The sequence below is a fragment of the Myodes glareolus genome, chromosome 19 (assembly GCF_982192425.1).
Source record: "Myodes glareolus chromosome 19, mMyoGla1.1, whole genome shotgun sequence".
In the NCBI taxonomy this organism is placed as follows: Eukaryota; Metazoa; Chordata; class Mammalia; order Rodentia; family Cricetidae; genus Myodes; species Myodes glareolus.
The window spans coordinates 2,327,745-2,349,287 of record NC_142044.1 but is presented as its reverse complement, the minus strand read 5'-3'; the positions used below and the strand labels follow the sequence as shown (position 1 = coordinate 2,349,287).

The 21,543-nt window shown below is 37.0% G+C and overlaps 1 protein-coding gene across 4 annotated transcripts in view; it reads right to left on the bottom strand.

Moving 5' to 3' along the window:
* Positions 1–21,543, bottom strand: part of Vps13b (vacuolar protein sorting 13 homolog B) — a 513,205-nt gene that overhangs the window by 453,128 nt on the left and 38,534 nt on the right. For all 4 annotated transcript variants that reach the window (XM_085679117.2, XM_085679115.2, XM_085679119.2 and 1 more), the window contains exons 5-13: positions 19,578–19,745; positions 18,561–18,742; positions 14,418–14,592; positions 11,970–12,235; positions 6,311–6,406; positions 5,620–5,742; positions 5,053–5,190; positions 4,085–4,172; positions 3,208–3,399 (exon numbers count right to left, since the gene is read on the bottom strand). In XM_085679117.2, coding sequence (XP_085535243.2) covers positions 3,208–3,399; positions 4,085–4,172; positions 5,053–5,190; positions 5,620–5,742; positions 6,311–6,406; positions 11,970–12,235; positions 14,418–14,592; positions 18,561–18,742; positions 19,578–19,745 — 1,428 coding nt within the window. The remainder of the gene's footprint in view (positions 1–3,207; positions 3,400–4,084; positions 4,173–5,052; positions 5,191–5,619; positions 5,743–6,310; positions 6,407–11,969; positions 12,236–14,417; positions 14,593–18,560; positions 18,743–19,577; positions 19,746–21,543) is intronic.

Sequence of the window (21,543 nt, the reverse complement as noted above, 5' to 3'; positions counted from 1 at the left end):
TTGGTAAAAACAAACACCACTGACAATGGGGAGAAAAGAGAGGAAGTGATGCAAGCAAAGCAAAGCACGTCCTGCAAGACCTCTCAGGGCTGCCAAGACTTTGGAGATGTAAAGGAAAAAAATCCTGAAATCTTATCCAAACAGAAAAAGGAGTGTCAAGCGAAAATTACTCAAGAACAATACAAGAACTAACCACACTGTAGGTAATTTTGCTTTGCTTTGTTCTGTTTGAGGGGAGTGTTTATTTTCTTGCTTGTTGTTTTGAAATTTAAACTCTTATTTTAGTTTTTATAACTTCTTTTATTTTTTGTTTTCTACACATGTGTAACAAATAGACTTGTTAGCTTTAATTTGGTTGTAATACAACCAAAGGTTGTAGAACAAATCTATTTTCTCAATGGTGACTAACATCTTTGCTTTGTACTCTTATTTTATTTGCTTAAGTCCAGGTCTCATTACCTAACCCAGGCTGGCCATGTATTCTGATTCCCATCACCCAAGTACTAGGAGATACACACACACACACACACACACACACACACACACACACACACACACAGTATCATATTTATCAAATAACCAACTATTTCAAATTTTAGATATTTTATATATTTTTAAATATTGTGTTTGCATATATACATATATGTGCATTGTGTACATGTGTGTGTATATATATGTATATATGACATAATTATTGTGCCATGGAATACTCCTTTACACTGTGTAAATATATGTCACTGTGACTGATTTAATAAAAAGCTAAATGGCCAATAGTGCAGCAGGATTTTGGCAGAAGGAACACTAGAAGGAAGACGGGCAGAGATGCCAAGAGTTCCTAGCAGACACAAAATAAGCTCATAGATGAAATAAATGAGCCTCGGAGCAGAACATAGATTAACAAAAATGGGTGAATTTAGATTATAAGAGCTAGTTAGTAACAAACCTAAACTATGGGTCAAGCCTTTATAACTAATGAGATGCCTCTTGTGGTTATTTGGAAGCTGGCTAGCAGACAGAAAAATCTGCCTACAGGAAAGATCACCAATCGCCTTGAAATAGTCACTGCCCTGTGCGGTGGTTTGGGGGAAAAAAATGACCCCCAAAGGGAATGGTACTTTAGAAGGTGTGGCCTTGTTGGAAGAAGAGCTTCACTGTGGAAGAGGGCTATCAGGATTCCTCTGCTCATGCTACCCTTAGTGTAGCAGACAGTTCTTCCTGTTTCCTACAGATTAACATGTAGAACCCTCAGCTCCTTCTCCTGCACAATGTCTGCCCGCATGCCACCATGTTTCTGACCAAGAAGATAATGGACTAAACCTCTTACACTGTAGCCATTCTAATTAAATTCTTTCCTTTATAAGAATTGCTATGGCCATGGTGTCTCTTCACAGCAATAGAAACACTAAGTCTCCTTATTTTTTGTTTTTGTTTTTCATTTAGAAATAAAACTCTGAATTTATGTCAAGTATATGAGGTTAAGAGGTCATGTCACACTTTTGACAAAATGATAAAGCCAATTCTACTACTTCAACCTGTTTCCTATGCTGATGACTAAAATCATCAACTGGTAATCACTAATCTGTGCTGAAGTCAACTACTTTCAGCTTGAAATTAAAAGGGAGAAAGCTATCAAGGAAGACCCCAAATATTAACCTTGGACAAATATCTCATCACATATCTATTGTATATAGGATCCAGGTCTGACTTGATACAACTACAGTACTGACTTTTCACCTTGATACCCTGACATTCCCACGGATGACATGCAGCTTTCAGCTCAGTTTAAAACAGCAATAGGCTTGTTCATTCCTTTTAAAGTCACAGCCCCAAACTCCACATTCTAGTCAGCATAATCAATGACTAAAGGCCCAGTCTTTAATTTTACTACAGAAGCTTCTATTATAAGAAAAAAATGAATACTGAAACAATTATCTATGTTTCATGAAAGTTTTAACTCAGTTTATATAGAGGAATTGAAAATTTGAAATGTTACAAAAAGTGAGATCACAGACCAGAGATCTGGCTCAGTAGCTAAGAACATTTACTGTGCCTCTGGGGACCAAAATTTCTTCCCAGCTGTCAGAAGGCTCCTATAAATCAGTTCTAGTAGATCTGATCTCTTCTGGTGTCTGTGGGTACCTGTTACATGTGACATACATTCATACAAACATACATACATACCCATAAACAAAAAATTAAGTGAAGAGGCTGGAGAGATGGTTCAGCTGTTAAGGGAGTACTCGTCCAGAGGACCCAGGTTCTTTCCTAACATCCACAAAGCAGCTGACAACTGTCCAGTTCCAAGGGATCCAACACCCTCACACAGACAGGCAAAAAAGAGAAGGAAGTAACAAAGGGTGGTGGTGGCGGCACACGCCTTTAAATCCCAGCACTCAGAAGACAGAGGAAGGTGGATCTCTGTGAATTCAAGGCTGGCCAGATATACAGAGCAAATTCCAGGACAGCCAAGGCTACAAAGAGAAATCGTGTCTTGAAAAACTAAAAAAGAATGAGAGTTGAAACTCAAACCGAAAGTGACTTCACAGGTGAGTTCTTGGCCAGTACAACATATTCTCTCACTATGGTAAGTTCTATGGAGTCATTTCATTGAATTAAAAGTCATTTATTTTAAAAATATAAATATAATTATCTTCATAGCGTATATTAAATTTAGTTAACAGCAAACTCAATTTTATCAGCAGTTCCCAAGTTTTCTTAAATGTTAAATCTGCATGTTCAGGTAACACTTCGCAATCACATACTAAAAACAGTAGCAAAAGCACAACAATGGGGCTGGAGCACTGGTTCAATAGTTAAGAGTACTGGTTACTCTTCCAGAGGACCAGGGTTCAATTTCCAGGACACTCATGGTGGCTCACAACTGTGACTCCAATTCTATGGGATCTGTCACCTTCTCATAGACATCCACGCAGGCAAAACACCAATCAATATCAAACACCAATAATATAAAAAAAAGCATGATAATGAAGCACTGGCAAATACAGCATATCAAGTCCTTACAGCAAAAATTGCAAGTTTCATTTTTAATCTTTCTACAAACAAGCTCACTCACTCATGTGACAGATGCTCACATGAAAGTCCATTCTATCAAGCAAAATATAACAGAGCAAAAGTGAAAAGCAGAAAAAAACTGAGTCACACAAGCAATAAATATCTTGGCAGTCAAGAATTAAGTTAAAAACAAACCTGGTTTTAGCCTGCTGTACGGCTCATATTCATGTTCCAAAGCACAGCCGACCATCTTCAAAATCCGATGCACTGCACTGCTGTCCAAGCGTAAATCCAGAGGGCCGATAACGAGGCTTTTAGTAGACTTCTCTTGAACTATTCCCAAGTCCTCATTTTTCCCTGAAGGAAAGTCTTGCTGATTTGCTGGACCTACAAGAAGTCCATTTTATATCAGTATTTTAAGCATCAATCAGACAAAAAAGTGAGCGCATGAATGTCATATTTGGTCAATGAAAACTACACTTATAAATACAACACAAAAAAGACAAAAATTGCTGGTATTTTCTTCTCTCTTTAAAAAGACCTTACTTTCAAGATCAACTCTAAAATTGTCAACCCTTCAAACAAGCTGCCGTTTTTTGGCTTTGGGCTCCCCAACCTCCTGCATCTGTACTACGTCCTTCTCACAGTTCATTCCTGCCGTTTGCTTAATGTCTGTTTGCACCTGTGTCCAGCTCATAACAACAAACTTTTTAATAAAAAATATCTATATATAGTCTTCAAAATGTACTTGGTACAGAAAAACAAGTGTTTGTTTTTTTCTGACATGCTACTGTAAAATGAAATTTTATATGTATAATTTTATATGTAATATGCATAAATGCTAATAATATAGTTGGCTATTTTAAATGTATTTTCACACAGCTATACAAGTGAAGGATTTAAAATGCCAGAACATTCTATTCTAACACTAAAATTCAACCCTTCACCCCAGGATACCTGAAGATAAATGTAATATAACAGAATATAGCCTGCCAAGGGCCCACAACTACACCATTGCCTTCATTCTCTGCTGCTTCAGGAGACGTAAATGCAAAGGCACAAGAACCCGTACCTTTGCCCCTGTTGTGCTCCACTGTATACAGGTAATCCATGTAGAAAGCACCGAACCTTTGCATGCCAGCTATTTCTGTGTATGTCTCCTGCCAATAAAGAAATGCAAGCACAACATTGGGTAGAACAGAGTGTTAAAACAGAATACATCTGGTTCACAACCATATATACTGTATCAACCCAAAGTATTGCCAAAGACAAAGAGGAGAGGTTATCCTGTAGTGTTCCTCCAGTGTCAGCCTCCTTCTAGGCGACATCTGGAACACTGTCTAGTTAATGAACAGCTCTTACGAGTATGTAGCACACACTCTTGAATTTTATCACTATCACAAAACTGTGCTGTAATGTATCCCTCAAAGAGAGTCAGTCCATAATTACCTCAATATACTGACATGAAACACTTCAAACACTGAAGATACACTAAAATGTTCTAAATGTGTGCTCATCACACCAGGAAACATTAAATTATTTAGTTTTAACTATGAAAATCAATCTCGATTGAAAAATTAAAATGTAAATTATGAGTTTATATTACTTAAATACAATAGTAACTTTGAACATATTTATCTGAAAATGCACAAATATTCTATAAGTATATTAATAAATATTACATGAAAAATTGAAAAAGGAAAAAAGTATGCAGTGAAAAGTAAAGTTTATTCCTTTTCATCAATCTTACATGTAAGAGACAACAAAAATTAATAAAGGTAATTCTGCATGTTTCCTCCATAACTAACTAACAGTGAAGTATGCATAAACAAACTATGGCTACGCTACAAAAAAAACCAAACATTTCTGCATATCCCTTAAGTCTTTCTAGGTCTAGAGCTTGAAACAAATAATTTCCAAGTGTTTCAGTAAACAATCAGACCTTGGAAGAAACTGAGACGCAAACAGCAATCACAAGTATTCACACAATGTGTCCACCCAACCACAACAAGAATTTGGCTCAAATATCTATTCCCTGACCTTATGGTGAGCTGCATCCAAGATAAACTCGGCACGGGTGCCATTGTTCTCTGGGCTTCGGTAATCAAACAATGAATTTGTAAGGTATGTCAAACCTTTTGTACTCAAATTCTCACCACAAATGAAGAAGCAGGCTTCCTGAAAAAAATAATGTATAAATCTTAACAGGAGAAAAAGTCATTAGGTTTTTATACTACACTCATCTAGTACTTAACAGAAATCACTAAAGCTCGATGTCCTATGAAAAGGGAAGGAAGGCTATCACCATATTTATTGCTCATTTTGACAAAGAACATCCAATAATCCAGAAAGGAACTCCAAGCAACTGCCAAAAACAATAAGGAAACATTTATGAATAAAATATATTTGGATTGATTGTTCAAGTGTTAAGGGCTATCAACTTTTTATATCTCCTGAGATACATAATTCTGTACATAGAAATGCAGAAAGAACAAAAAACACCCTCTTTCAAGCCACAGATGAACGTACCAAGTAGATGTTGTATGGTAATTAGTATACTTCATTATTCTTGCATTCTATCTCAAATAAGAGAAGATCTTGACTTACAGTTTCGCTTCTGTTCACATGCTCTTCAAAATCTCTAACACCCATAATTCCTTTAAGACACATGGCTCTGCAACCTACAAATCCAATCTGACAATCAAAGAAAGGCTCTCCCATCATAAGGGCCTATAAGGGAAAGGGGATATAAGAATTAAGAAAGTGTATTTAAGAAGGGCATTACAGCTTCTCTGTAGACTTTCTACATGAAACAGGCTTACTGTCTTTCAGATGCATTCAAAGATGAGACACTGAGACTTTCACAGCCTCAGGACGTCATCCTGTGAACATCATGCCTCCCATACCACACAGACACACATAAATTCAGGGGGGCTGGGGATATGGCTCAGTGGTTAAGAGCACTGGCTGCTCTTCCAGAGGTCCTGAGTTCAATGCCCAGCAACCACATGGTGGCTCACAACCATCTTTAATGATATCCGGTGTCCTCTTCTGGCGTGAGGGCATTCATGGAGGCAGAATGTTGTATACATAATAAATAGATACATACATACATACATACATACACACGTTAAAAAAATAAAAAAATAAAACAAATTCAGGTTGCACATTAAAGGAATAATTATTTCAACCGATAATGCTGACTAAAACAGAAAGACTGCAAGATTGTAAATCTACGTATTTTTAATAAACAACTGCTACAGAGCCCATGTTACCACGTCTGATGCTTAAAGATTACCTCAATTGTAGTTCCTTCTTGTTCCCAACACAAAACTTCCTTAGACTTTACTTTCTGTGGGCTATAATAGCTACTTTCAGCTTGCATTTCAGTGAGCTAAGAAACAGAAGAATATTTGGTAAATCAAAACTAACCGTAAATAAGCAATGCACTGTCATTTTCATTCTGCATCATGAAATAAAGTCAATTTTAAGATTCAGAAAATTTAATTACTAAGCAGAAAAACAGGTGCAAAAAAAACCAGAAAAAAAAAACAGCTGCTACAAATTATCCATGGCCTAAAGAATAGTCAAACATACTATTCTCAACATAAATGCAACATTTTAACTCCTTCATAGCACTTTAAAAAGAAAAGTCTACATATATTCAGTGGCTCAAATAATCTACCAAAACAATGTATTATTATACTATGACTTTCACTCATTTTATTCATATATAAAATATATTATATATACTATGACTTTCATTCATATTTCAGATACATTTAATTTCAATCATTTCCAAGATTCCTCACTATTTTTAAAGGAAAAGAGTTTGGTTGATTGGATTTTTGAGATGTTATCTCCCTGTGTAACCTTGGTTGGTCTAGAGTTCAATGAGAACACCAGACTGGCCTCAACTTTGCAACAAATCCCCTGCCTTTGGAGCCCAGGTGCTGGGAGCAGGAGCGCTGGCCCACCTGACCTTAGCTGCACTTCTCTGAGCACAATGGGCCGTCCTAGTCTGCATCACAGAACAATTACAGGGGTTAATTACAGTCTAGAAAGGGTCAGCATTGCACCAGTGTTTGCTCATTGGTTTGGTTAACACACATGATAGCACAAACTGGTAACAAACACAGGGAAACGGGGAGAGAGAACTCTGCACTACTGCTGCAACTTTTCTGGAATTGTAAAATTTCTTCCCGTATGAAAGGGTTATTTCTTTAATTAACGTGTCCTTCATGGATTTAGCAATGATTTGGTTACAATTATGCTGCAAAATGGATATATAATATTCTTCAAATTGAAATGCAAAAACAGCGATCACATTTTTCAAAAAAATTATACTAAATAAAAGTTATTCAACAGGAAATTATAATTTTAAGCCTAACTACTTTATACTGAGAAGCAACTAATCATTATCATTTACTCTAATAATTCTATATATTTTCTGTTACAGATAAGCTTTTATTTCATATATATTTCTAGTAATGGTATACTCAAAGTTATTTTAAACATAATTCTGAAAGCTAAAATATTAAAGTAAAATTGAATTTTAAAACTTGATCAGCCTTCAGCTGTCTACAATTACTCCAGAGAAAAAGCAATTAATTGATTAAAAGGACTTAAACATTACAAGAACAACTTAAACATTACTAGAAAAATGCTACATTTAATTTAGCATGATTTTTGTTGGACTAATATCAACTGTTCTAAATGCTAATATAGAAACATAACCTTATTTTCTGACCAAAATATAAACCACAAATTAAGTCCATACATTCTTCAAATCCAAGCAGAACCATGAATTCCAGTGTTTTCCTCCTACATACCAATGTATTTTCCTCAAAGAAAATTTGAGAAGCACAAATGCTTTACATTTTAAAAACATTCACCGACTAATAACAAATACTGACCCTCCATAGACATTTTGCATTAAGTGCCTATGCTGGTTCTATGGAATACAATTATTTTTATCAGTAATTTAATAAAAATGTTAAAAATAATTTCAATTTTAAAAGTGAATAGGCAAATATCATTAGAAAGAGTAGTACTTCACTTTTAATCTTTTACTTCCCTCACTACTTATTTTTTTTAAAAAAAGCATCCTGAAGAACTCAGCTTAAAAACTCAGTCTGTGGACAGCTTGTAAGAAATATGGAATATGACTAACGACATAGTGGGTTAGAAAACAATATTTATAACATGGATAAGGTTGGAATTCTTAAAATACAGAACAGTGGAGACGGCAGGACAGCATAGGAAAACCAAGTGTTCTATTACTGTATGTGTTAAAGCATGAAATGAAAAAATAACACCACACTGCCATCCGGGAAGAGCAGAGGTACAAACCTGACCCAGTCAGCATTCACACACCCATGCAGCACACCGCTCACTAGGATCCACTCTAAGGGATAATGTGAGTCATCACACAATTTTTCTATCTAAACTCTTCCTAACTCACTCAAAACAAAGACAAGTTTAAAACGACCTGAGTGATTTTAACACCGCTCTGCTAGAACCCCCACTATCAGACACTTCTACACTATTTACACATTAGCTCCTGGTGTTCTAAACTCACTGCCTCCTTGATAGTCCTGAACACTTGCTAGTCCTGAATGAGCATGTTTCCATAGACCCAGGAGGCTTTCTCTTTCATGCACCTTTGTTAAATGCTTCCTTCACAAGACAGCCTTTCTCAGTCAACCAGTTTTTTTTTTATTTTATTTTTTCAAAGTTTATTAAATTATAAAAGTTTCCATTTCCACCCCTCCTCCCAACACCCTCCCATTCGCCCCACTCCCTCTCCTCCTCCCTCTCCATCCCTAAGAGCAGTCAGGGTTTCCTGCCCTGTGGGAAGTTCAAGTTCCTCCCCCCTCCCTCCAGGTCCAGGAAGGTGAGTATCCAAACAGACTGGATCCCAAAAATCCAGTATATGCAGAGGAAACAAGTCCCAGTGTCATTGTCAATGGCCTTTCAGAAAGACTACGGGCCAGCCACATTCAGAGAATCCGGCCACATTCAGAGAATCTGGTTGGATCATGTGCTTGTTCAGTCCCAGTCCAACTGGCCTTGGTGAACTCTCATTAGATCAGTCCCCTTGTATCAGTGGGTGATCGCACCCCTCGCGGTCCTGATTTCCTTTTTCATGTTCTTCCTCCTCAATAGAAGAATGGTTAAAGGTGTGGAACATATACACATTAGAGTTTTACTCAGCGGTAAAAAACAATGACATCTTGAATTTTGCATGCAAATGGATGGAAATACAAAACGCTTTACTGAGTGAGGTAAGCCAGACCCAAAAAGAGGAATATGGTATGTATTCACTCATAAGTGGATTCTAGTCATAATTAAAGGTCTTTGAGCCTATTATTCATGATCCTAGAGAAGCTAAATAAGAAGGTGAACCTGAAGAAAATCATGTAGTTATCCTCCAGGAGATTGGAAATAGACAAGAGTGCCAGAACCTTCATCTGGCGATGGATGGAGATAGAGACAGAGACCCACATTGGAACACTGGACTTAACTCCCTAGGTCCAAATGAGAAGCAGAAGGAAAGAGAACGTGAGCAAAGAAGGCAAGACCAGAGGGAACCTTCATCCGACAATGGATGGCGATACAGACGGAGACCCACATTGGAGCACCGAACTGAGCCCCCCAAGGTCCAAATGAGGAGCAGAAGGAGGAAGAACATGAAAAAGGAAATCAGTCAACCAGTTTTAAAATGCATAATCCTCTCCCTTTCAATGCAACACTCACTGTTACTTTCCTCTCTTTCTTACCTAACTTATTCATAAACATGTTTTCCCACACATTGGCTTTAATTACAATGTACATCCTAACAGACCAGGACTGCTGACCTCACTGGGTCAGACTCAGAGGGACACAGTTGGCATCAACAAATATTTGAATTTGGGCAGAGCAGTGGGTGGCTGTAGCCCTCCTACCACTTCATAGGTAGAGGATGCAGAATCAGAAGTGCAATGTCAAGGGCTGAAGAGATGGCTCAGCAGTTAAGAGCACTGACACCTCTTTCAGAGGCCACAGGTTCAATTCCCAGCAACCACTTGGCAGCTTACAACTATCTGTAACTCCAGTTCTAGGGAACCTGACACCCTCACACCAAAGCACATAAAATAAAAATAAATAATTTTTTTAAAAAGAAATGCAATATTATCCACAGCTATTAAACAGAAAATGTGATGCCAGCCTGTGCTACACTGACTCTAAGTGAAATAAGTAAGTAACTATTTGCTGCAAAGATTAAGAACTGGTTAAAGATGTGTATGGCAATGGTATTAGAAAAAGCTAGGAAACAATTCAAAATTCAAGCTGAGTTACATCTGAAAGGAAAGGCAAAATATTGTCAAAGAACAAATAAAGGATACCAAAGTACTAGTAACTATGATTATACAAAGAACGTTCCCTTTTTCTCACCGTGGTCATACATGTTGTATACTATATTTGAATATACAGTTATATTCATTTTTAGTAAAGAGAGTAGTAAAGTATGTTGAATGCTGTTTAAAATAGAAGAGGACATAGAAACAAAATTGAACTCTTAAGCAAAGAGAAGAGGAAAATATTCCTTTAAAAATAAAAATGCAAAAATAAATACATACATACACACATACATACATACACAAATTAATTAAAAATGTGGCTAGAGAAATCGTTTCAGCAGTTAGGCACATTTGTCACAGCTGTAGAGGGTTGGATCTGGTGTCATGTACCATATGGGGGCTCATAACTATTCTAAGTTCAGTATTAGGACCTCAGCAAGCACCAGAATCATACAGTACACACACACACACACACACACACACACACACACACACACACACATATATGCAGGCAAAACATTCATACAAATGAAGTAAAATAAGTAAATCTAAAAAAGAAACAACAGAAATGTATTACAAGCACCAGCAAAGAACAGACACTCTGGTGAGAATACAAATGAACATGGTCAATGGACAACAGTACTGAGATACCTGGGGACGACCCAGTCACCCACTTCAGACATATTCAAAGACTAAAAAGGTTCCTACATACCCATACTTATTATGCCTTCATTTATTTAAAGCCGGGATACAGAAGCAGCCTAGAAGCCTATCACCAAGTAAATGACACTGGAGTGATACATACACACAATGGGGTCCAGGAAAATGGATGGAGCTAGAAAACATTACGGACACACACAACAACAACAGAGAAAACAGAAAGCAGTACCGCATATTCACTCCCAAAGGAGGAAGTCAAAGGAAGATGGCTTTAAAATACAATAGTGATTACTAAACGTTGATAAGGGTGTGACAGAGGGTTGAAAAAAGGGAAAGAGGACAATTAGCTTCTGATACATGCTACATGTGTGTGTGAAAATACCACATTCAGTCTTGTTAATATGAAAATTATTAAAGTTATTAAAATTATGAAAGTTAATATGAAATAAGTGTCAACAAAATATTTTGTTAAAAAAATCATAGAATGAGGTATTTTAAAGATTGACTTTATTTCTGTCTATGTGGGGGCTATGTGCACATAAATGCAGTACCCACAGAGGCCAGAAGAGAGCATAGGATCCCCTGGAGCTTGATATGATGCTAGGAACCAAAACTCAGTCCTCTAAGAGAGCAACATGAGCTCTAATCACCATGACATCGCATCTCTCTAGCCCCAGCTATGAGATTGTTTTTATTATTAAAGCAGGTTTATATGACAACTGAATAACCCAGCACAGGGGAGTTTATATGACATAGATAAGAAAGAAAAGTGGTGACAACTTTAACAAGAGGAAATCAAAATTCAAGAATTCAGTTAGAAGGATCGTACAATTTAATGAAGAATTGTGAGATTCTACCTCTCATTCACTAAGCCCCCTTGGCTAAACTGCACTACTGCTAAAATTTAAACACTGAAGTTAACAGATATTAGCAACAAAAGAAAGAGAAACCTACTTTAAATGTCACAGTTGCCTTTGTGCAATAAAACCCAACAGAAACAATGGGGTCCTTCAGGGTTTGCACTTTCTGTTGATGCATGGTTGACGTGGTATCACTCCCAAGGTAGTCTTCCTCACTGGCATCATAACTCACAATGGCAGGAACAAACGACCAGGCCCAGGACACCCATCCCTGAGGCTCCTCATAGTCCTGGGAATAGAACTCTTGGCCTTTGTACTGAGCAGGATACTGCATGTCTATTCTTGTCTCATCTTCAGTGCCTGCCAATCAAAATAAACTCATTTTAACTAAATAAAGAACATTTAAATAGGATAAATAGAACTATATAATTAGTTTCTTTTATAATCCAATATATTTACCCTAAGTATTTAAAATATCCAGGAGAATTTATCCTCCCAATTTAAAAGAAAAAGATAAAATACAAGAAATAAAAGGTTTCCACACAAAACGGCTATCATCAATGAGGGAAGCCAGAACACTGAACTCTTCAACACCCCCAGCTTACTGCTGAAAGAATTCTAAGCCATACTCATAAAAGGAGAAGCCCAACTCAGGTTCAGGAGTCTCTCTTAGACAAGAAAACAGTATAGCAGATCTGGGAACTTAAGCCGACAGTCGCCCTGCTGCCATCTAACAGACTTAAAGCAAGCCTCACATGAATCATTTCCAGTAATGTCACTGTTTGTTGAAACAAAAATCCATCTAGAACTCGGGAAGATAAAATCCACAGTGCCTAGCATCCGATCAAAACTACCAGGCAGTCGGACACAGCGGTGCACGTCACTGGTCACCCAGAGGCTGGTGTAGCACTGCTTACCCACCAATCTGAGTCCAGCCCAGCCAGCTAGTAAGAGTCTGAACTCAGAGAATAAATACAATTTATTAAGGCAAATAAAAACATAATGAGGGAAAGCAAATCAATAGAAACAAGTCCAGAAAAATAAAGATCACAGTGTTAGAACAGGACACTAAACAGCTATATAAATAGAAGGCATGTGTTCTAAAATGCTTAAACTGGCATGAATCACAGAAGTCTCTTAACTGAACTTCCAAACACTAACATATGGTAGATGAAGCTAAAAGCAAATGAGTTGCAGAAGAAAATTAGTGACTTATTCAGGGTCTAAAAACTATATAAAATGAAACACAGAGAGAAAGAGAAACATTAATAGGTGAGGCAAGCTCAACAGAGCTCTGGCAAATAAGTGCCTAAAATATGTGTGACTGAAAAGCTCTGAAGTCGGGAATCAGGAAAGAAGTGAAGAAGTCTGGCCACACTGTGTCTACACATACAGGAACGCTGCCATGAACCCAGGACACCAGCAAATGTCACCATCAAGCTGCTCAGAATTGTCTGAGAGCTTCGCAAGTTTTTCCAAACATCTACACACACTATAAATAAAATAGTAAAGAAAGCATTCTCACTTTTAAAAATGGGAAAACTAAATCAAGCTCCTTCAGAAGCAAACAGTAGAGCTGTTTTCTTCCTCTGAAAACATACAAAACAAAAAACCTAGTCACTCGCTTAGGTCACAGAAATGAGCATTTTCTTTCATGTGTTGTGCACATGTGGTGTTCTCATGCATGTGGGGGCACATGTGAGGTGTGTACATCAAGAGTTCTCCTCCACTCTCTCCACCTTATTCTCGGAGGCAGGGTCTCTGTTACTACAGAGCCGGCTGACCCAGCCAGCCCGGCTACCTGCTTATTGTGGAATTCCAGCGGGCACTTGTGTGGGTTCCAAGGATCTGACCTCACGTCCCCAAGCTAGCAGAGCAGATGCCTTCACAACTGTACCAACCCCTATCACTGAAAGCAAAAGTTATTAAAAGAAAAACTTGATTCTATTCAATCAAAACTTAAACTTCTGTTCAAGAACCATCTGTCAAAACTGAGGCGGTTAGGCTGACAAGACGGCACAGAGGGCAAAGGCACTGCACCACAGGCTGACCAAACCAGCCCCGCTGGAGGAGAAGGACTGCACCACGTCTCCTCTCACATCCACACGTACACCCACACCGCCCCTCCCAAACACATCATGTGCGTACACAAGGTTTTAATTAAAAATAAATAAGCAAGTCACAGGCTGACAAAAAAAACTCATAAAATGTGACTTGAATCCAGAACATATAAAAACACAAGTTCATAATAAAACAGAAAAAGCATTGAAATGTGCAATATTTAGCATATATTTTACCAGGATAAAAAACTTACTAAAGGTCGGTGCCTATGAAAACTCAAAATATTTACTCATCAGAACTATGCAAACTAAAGCCATGAGCCATGATAGCATACACATCAGAACGGGGACACATGAACACAGGCTGGCTTCAGCAAACACTGTCAGGATGGGGCGTGACCAAACAGTCCTGTGAACAGACACAACTAAAGTTTTAAGCAGTGAAACTCGGCAGTTCTAAACGAAGTCTCTGCTGTGCTGACCTGCAAGGCTTCCTAATGCGTCTTTACTGTGACAGGCAGGGTCCTCGGTTTCACCATCTTTAAAATCACCGATTTCTCCATAGTAGAGAGTGATCCCCAGCTGCATGAGACGGATGAACATGGGCAGCTGCTGGTCTGTGAGAGAAAGCTTCAGACTCTCTACTAAAGTATGAATCTGTATTTGGAAAAAAAAAACCAAAAGCATTATCAAAAGAATGTTTAAAAGTATCTTTTAAAGTAACTTGACCAATTTCAAGTCCTAAAATGGGATATAATATAAAAAGCATTCCTAATAATTAAACCAAAATATTACTCTAAAATTTTAGGAATTAAAAAATATTTACTGTGATAATTATACTTTATATGAAAGTCTTAACAAATACTGTGGGAACAGAGTTAATAACCATAAAGATATATTCATATTGGAGTTCTAGACTATTCTATAAAAGAAATAATATCACCAAATAATTGAAGAATATTGACAGTATTTCCACCTTTCACCCTTCTAAGAAAAGAAGCAATGGTCAAATCAAAGCATAGTAAGTTTCGTATCATTTTAGTAGGACTTCAATCATTCTTTTTAATTTTATTAACCATAGGCATTCTAAAACCATATGTTAAAACTGGGTAAAAGATTCCCATTATAAATATTTTTATTTTTTTTATATTTTATATTATATTTCCATAGAAATATGGAAACAATTAAAGTGTTACCATCAAATACATAAAATCAAGTAACTACATTCAAAGAATTTTTCAGACAAGCTTTAATGTTATTAAAGCATGACAGAAAGTTTAAAACATTAATTAATTATAAGAAAAGAATAAGATTACTACCAAACAGGACATTGTATTCAAAGTTATTCTTAAAAAGGAAGACAAGAATGAGATACAAACACAGCTAACCTATAACAGTTTCCTTTTGTTACATAAACACAAATAGGCCATAAAAACAAGTCCCTCGAGGTTTATAGTGAATAACTAGCATCTGAATATCTATGAAACATGAAAAAGAGGTCACAGCCATCACCTTACTGGAAATCAAGGCATCTGAAAAACAATACCTGCCAGGGAGAAAGATGCATGTGGGGTGGGGTCTGTGGGGGACAGAAAACTTCAAATACAATCACAGATTCCTTAAAAGTTACCTAAGAGTCACACAGTGAATAAGCCAGAACGGATAAGAAATGAGTGGGGAAGAAGAATGTAAATTTGCTACTAAATTTGTATGAGAGAAGAACCAGGCTGGCTGCCTGGACTACGCCATGCTATGCAACCCAACCTGGTCTTGAACTTGCAATCCTCCTGCCTTAGCATTCAGACTGCTAGGATCACAGGTACACATGTACCACACACCCAGCCTGAGCTTCTCTGGAGCTATGTCTGTCACAATTAGACTGTCTTTGGCTTCCTGCTCCTTAGACCTCCCATGATGGAGAGCCACCTCAGCCTTGTCCTTGTCAAGTACTGAAGTAACAACAGCACCAGTGGAAAGTGGCCTTGGCAAAACAAGCAAGAGAAAAGGAAAATCTATCATTCATACACACATCAATCTGTATCATTTCCTCACCAGAAAGAAACAAAGAACCTAAATGGATTCTCAACAATCAAATGCCCATAAATTTCCTTCATAATGCTAAGAAATAAATGCCAATTGAACTGTCATTCCTTGCCTAACAAGTTGGAAATATAGAGTATAATATGAACAGTACCCTTAATAATAATGGCTATATGCCCTGGTCAAATCTCCCTGGAGATAACTATTCGAGACAGATTTATAAGCCTTAGAAAAAAATTAAACCCATTATTAAGATATTTATACCTATAATATTATAGAAACCTCTCCTAAGGAATTACTCATACATGGCTAAATATTTATATACAAACTTCATTCTTTAAGAAAAAAAAGAGTAAACAGCAAAAATAGAGGGGCAATTAAATGTTTCCATATGATCTATTTCTTATGACACAATCTCTAAAACACATTTCACACGAAACATTGAAAATTATAACAGTCTACACAAAATACATATACATTCAAAATCCACTTAAGCCTATGAAAAAGGTCTACAAAATTACAAAATAAAAATGAATAGTAAGAAAAAACTTAAGTGATTCGAAGTTTAGCCACATCCATTTGATAAGTTTCTGTGGTAATCAGCAGAGTTAAAAGCACTTATAAGCAGGGCAGTGGTGGTGCATGCCTTTAATCACAGCACTTGTGAGGCAGAAGCAAGTGGATCTGAGTTTGAGGCCAGTCTGGTCTACAGAGCGAATTCCAGGACAGCAAGGGCTACACAGAGAAAGCCTGTCTCCAAAAGAAAAAAAAAAAAAAAAGGCACCTGTAAGCAAACTTCATTGCTCTGAGGCACTTTTCAACCGCTAGGCAAATCCTATAAGGGACAACTAAACTTCCACTAATGAGCAAGATTATTTTATATAGTAAAGTCTCCACACACCCATTATTTGATTTCAAAATATGTTTTAGCGCCAGGTATGATGATACAATATAAGCCTATAATAGAAAATATTATAGAGAATAAAATAGGAAGATCACAAATTCAAGGTCCACTTAGAATACAAATCAAGGTTCTACTTCAAAAAGTAAGCATGTGTGTGCACATGTGTTTCAATAGCCAATCCAAGGCTTAGGAACAGAAGTTTATTTTCTGAGACAGAGATACCAATACTATTTAGTAATACTTTTCCCTGTATGCACGCGCGCGCGCGCGCGCACACACACACACTAACAAATACAGATAAACCAATACAGATTGGACACAGTGGAAGATAAAAGTAAAATACAGATGACTGATTCCTATCAAGGAAAAGCAAAATTTCATACATAAACATAAAGTAGGCAGTTACTGTACTTTACGATCAAGGCCCTATTGCTGAGACAACACCTACACATCTCACTGAACATGGAAAAGTTCAGCTGGTGAACATAGAGCCCTCATCCCCAAACTCCAGCAGTTTTGGTGCAGGAAAGCACTCTGCACGCTACAAAGGAAAAATACAAACACCAACCCAGCTAAAATCCCTCTCATCCACAATGGTGTCCCCTGGAAGCTGTGCTAATGCAACAATGGCACAGAGCTCGTGGGAGTAACCCACCAATTTAACTTAAGGTCCACTCCCCAAGAAAGAACCCATACCCAACACCACTAAGGTAACCAAGAACCTGAGGCTAGTTAGCCCTGCGACCTAGGAGAAAACCAAATACAACTATTCTACTAAAAGAATGTGGCAATAAAATGACTCCTAACAACACTCTGCTGTACTCATAGGCCAGTATCTTGCATGCATCAAAAGACATGTCCTGGGAAACTCCAGTGCTCCAAACTTTACGTACATATTGGAACTATGGATCAAAAACTAATACTCAGCACTCGGGAGGCAGAGGCAGGTGGATCTCTGTGAGTTCAAGGCCAGCCTGGTCTACAAGAGCTAGTTCCAGGACAGGCACCAAAAACTACAGAGAAGCCCTGTCTCAAAAATAAAAAAAAAAAAAAAGCTAATACTTGGCCTAGCATGATAACTCATGGTGGCTCAGCATGCAGGAAGCTAAGACAGGAAAATTGCTAATTTAGGGCCAGCCTGAGATACATAATGAATTCAAGGATAGCCTGGCCTACAGAGTTAGACCCAGCTCAACAGCAGCAGCAAAAATTGTTGAGCCAAAAAACTAAAGTATATGGTTAGGTTGTCATATCAAGCCTTATAAAACAGCATAAGACAAATCTAGTCATCATATGGTGCCCAGCAAATTTTAAGGACTGAAATTCAGATTACTGCTGCGCTAAATTCCTGAGTGGTACTGCAATAAAATCTCAGAGCCGTGGGCTGCGTTTTCATATGACATCCTCAGGCTGTAACAAGGTAAGGACTAGTAATAGCCAGCAAGACCAAAGGACATTCATCACTGCAGAAGAGGTTGCCTCCAAAATATCTCTACTAGAACACATTGTACAAAAAAATTCAAAATAAAAACTAATATATTTAACTTTTTATAAAAACAAATAGTACATATATTGATAAAGTTCATTTTTCCTTTGGATATTTTCCTTTAATTACAATGCACAAGAACCAAAAAACAAAATAAAGGCATGTAAGCAAACTACTAGAAAAAGAGATACTCACTTTAATAATAGATGGCATCTTGGAATTTAGGTTATCATATGTAAAATGAAGACGAGTTCTGAAAGAACATTTGTATAATAAAGGATCCTGGTAAAATTCGATTTTACCACTGGCATTTCTTTTATCAAGACAAACTGTACAGTCAGAAAAATTGATGACCTTCCTCAGCACCAGATCAGTAGCTTAAAAAAGAAAAACAAAAAGAAAACCACTGTGAGCAAAAAAGGAAAATTAGAACACATTTCTAAATGTATCAAACATATGCCAATTTTCTTATTTGATTAATTAGACCAACGAGCAGTGTGGATGTCAAGCAGAGTAGTGGCTGACGACACCCACTGCAGGGTCAGCACTGCAGAGAATGAGACAAGTCATAGCCAAAAGCTTCAAGACAATCAAAGATTTCCAGATGTTCTTAAAAAGGTATGTAAGGCAATATTCTTGCTTTCTTTCATTAAAAAGGCAATTAAAATGCAAAGCAAATTTAATTTTTATTGGTATAACCCATTATACTGTAAAATACTGTGTATCATAGTTGAAAAACCATATGATAGGTAAAAGAGAATAAAAATTTTTAATTTTCAAAAACAATCTCATGGTTTCTTATATTGTTGGTTGTAAGCCTAGCCCTTCAAGGCTGAGCCACCCCTCCAGGCCACTCTCATGGTTCTTCAACTGCTATTAACCTTTCATGCTAACTTTTGTGGACATGCACTTTTCCCACTTCATATGCTTTTTGTTACAGCTACCAAAAAGTCCCCCCAAATAAGCCAGGTGGTTGTGGTGCACGCCTTTAATTCCAGAATTTGGGAGGCAGAAGCAGGTGGATCTCTGTGAGTTCAAGGTCAGCCTGGTCTACAAAGCAAGTTCCAGAAAGGCTCAAAGCTACATGGAGAAATCATGCCACAAAGAAAAATAGAAAAAAAAAAAAGACATCCAAAAAGGTTAAGAAATGAATGTGATTTTATCACTTATAGATAAGTATGCACAAACACTATTTTCTTGACATTTACTCACCGGAAATATCCATGAATGCACGATCCCATAATTCATCTACAGTATAACATTCAGCAGAAGTGATGTTGACAGAAAGGACAATATCATCTTCAACATATTTCAGTATCAGATTATTTATAACAATGTTTACATTATTTACAACTCGTCTAATCAGACTCTGCACGTATCCTACAAAGTAAGGAAAAGGCTCAATTAGCTAGCTGTAAGTCTGCAAATAAATACTCTTGAAATGTTACTAAACAAAGTATGTAAAAGATGACTATTGTTTTAGAGTATTCTGTAAAGATGAAATTAAAGTTTAAATAAACTAGAATAGCAGACAGCCCAACATATAGTTTTACTAAAAGACACTGTAAGGAAACATGAATATGAACAAATATACCAGAGGCCATGTTTAGTAATGCTAGCACTAGATCCTACACAAGGATCACTGTATTATAGATATACTTTGTCTGCTCTCTGCCTGCTTCATGAACAGTTGGCATGTGTCACACACCTATATTCCCAGCTGTCCTAGAGGCTGAGACAGAAGAAAGCAGAGTTCCATGGCTTCATAACAAGAAATGATCTCAAAAATCAATTAACAAATTAAAGGACAGCAATGATACTACATCCTGACTGTGTTTAAACAGCAAAATGTAAGACACGGTAGAGGAGAAACACGAGTGCAGCCCTCGCTGACATGTAACACTGACACGCGGTAGAGGAGAAACACAGTACTTAAGAAGACAGAGAGGCAGTTGCCAGAGGACAGCAGCAGGCTGATCCATGGGGTCTGCTTAAGTTTCAGGACAATCAGTGCCATATGATGAGACACTGTCCCAGAGGGTTTAAAAAATACAAGGTTGAGGAGATGCTCCAGTGAGTAAAGTGCCACTCAAATATGAGACCCTGAATCCCACAGAAAAGGAGCCACGCACTGGGGCTCATATCAGGAGCCCAGAGCTGGGGAGCAAAGACAGGTGGGTTCCTGGACCTCCACGGCAGTCAGTCAGAGAGACCCTGCCACAGAAAATAAAGAGGTGAGCAATAGAAAGATAATGTTCAGTGTTAGCCCCAGGCTACTGTGTGTGAACATACCTGTGCCACGAATGGATGGATGTGAACATACCTAGACTGCTCAGAAGCAAAAGAAGGAAAATAAAGAACAAAGGGACAGGATAGCAAGATGACTCAGGACGTAAAAGAACTTGCCTCAGAAACCAAGCAAGCTGACCTGCGATCCACATGTGGGAGGAAAGAAGCAACTTCTTCAAGCTGTTCTCCATATATGCACCATGGCACAAACTTGGACATACACATGCGTGCATACACAAAAATAAGTCTTTTTAATCCTACAAAACTAATGGCATTTTACATAAAAAAAGCCAAAGGGCAGTAACTGAAAATAGTAGAATATTAATAAGTTAATAGGATATTTTAAGTTTTTTTACACAAAGTGACAAAACAGAAATAAGATGATAAACGATTAATTAGATATAGCTATAAAGCGTATGGGATAGCAGTTTTCCACCTGAAAATTTCAATAGAACATTTATAATAGTAAAAATAAACAGTAATGCACCAAAACCTTGATGTAATAAAAGATTGTCAAACAATAATTTTGTCACCTATACTGAAAAACTTAAAATCATTCATATATATGATATATAATAAACTATATATAACATGTATTTGTATATCTTATATAAATATATTATGTATATTGTATCATAAATCTATTGTGCATATGTATTTATATAATATATTTATATACTACATATCTATATATTTTAATTCTATAAATTAGTAAGAATCTCTTTAAGAAAATAAAGAGATGTATGCAAAGATTTATCTGCCTATATGCCAAACTATTTTATAAAAATGAAAATGAAAACATACTAAAGAATAAAAGATTAGTTTAGCAAAATAAAGAAAAACTACTACTACTATATAGCACTGACTTTTTTAAAAAAATTATAAAATA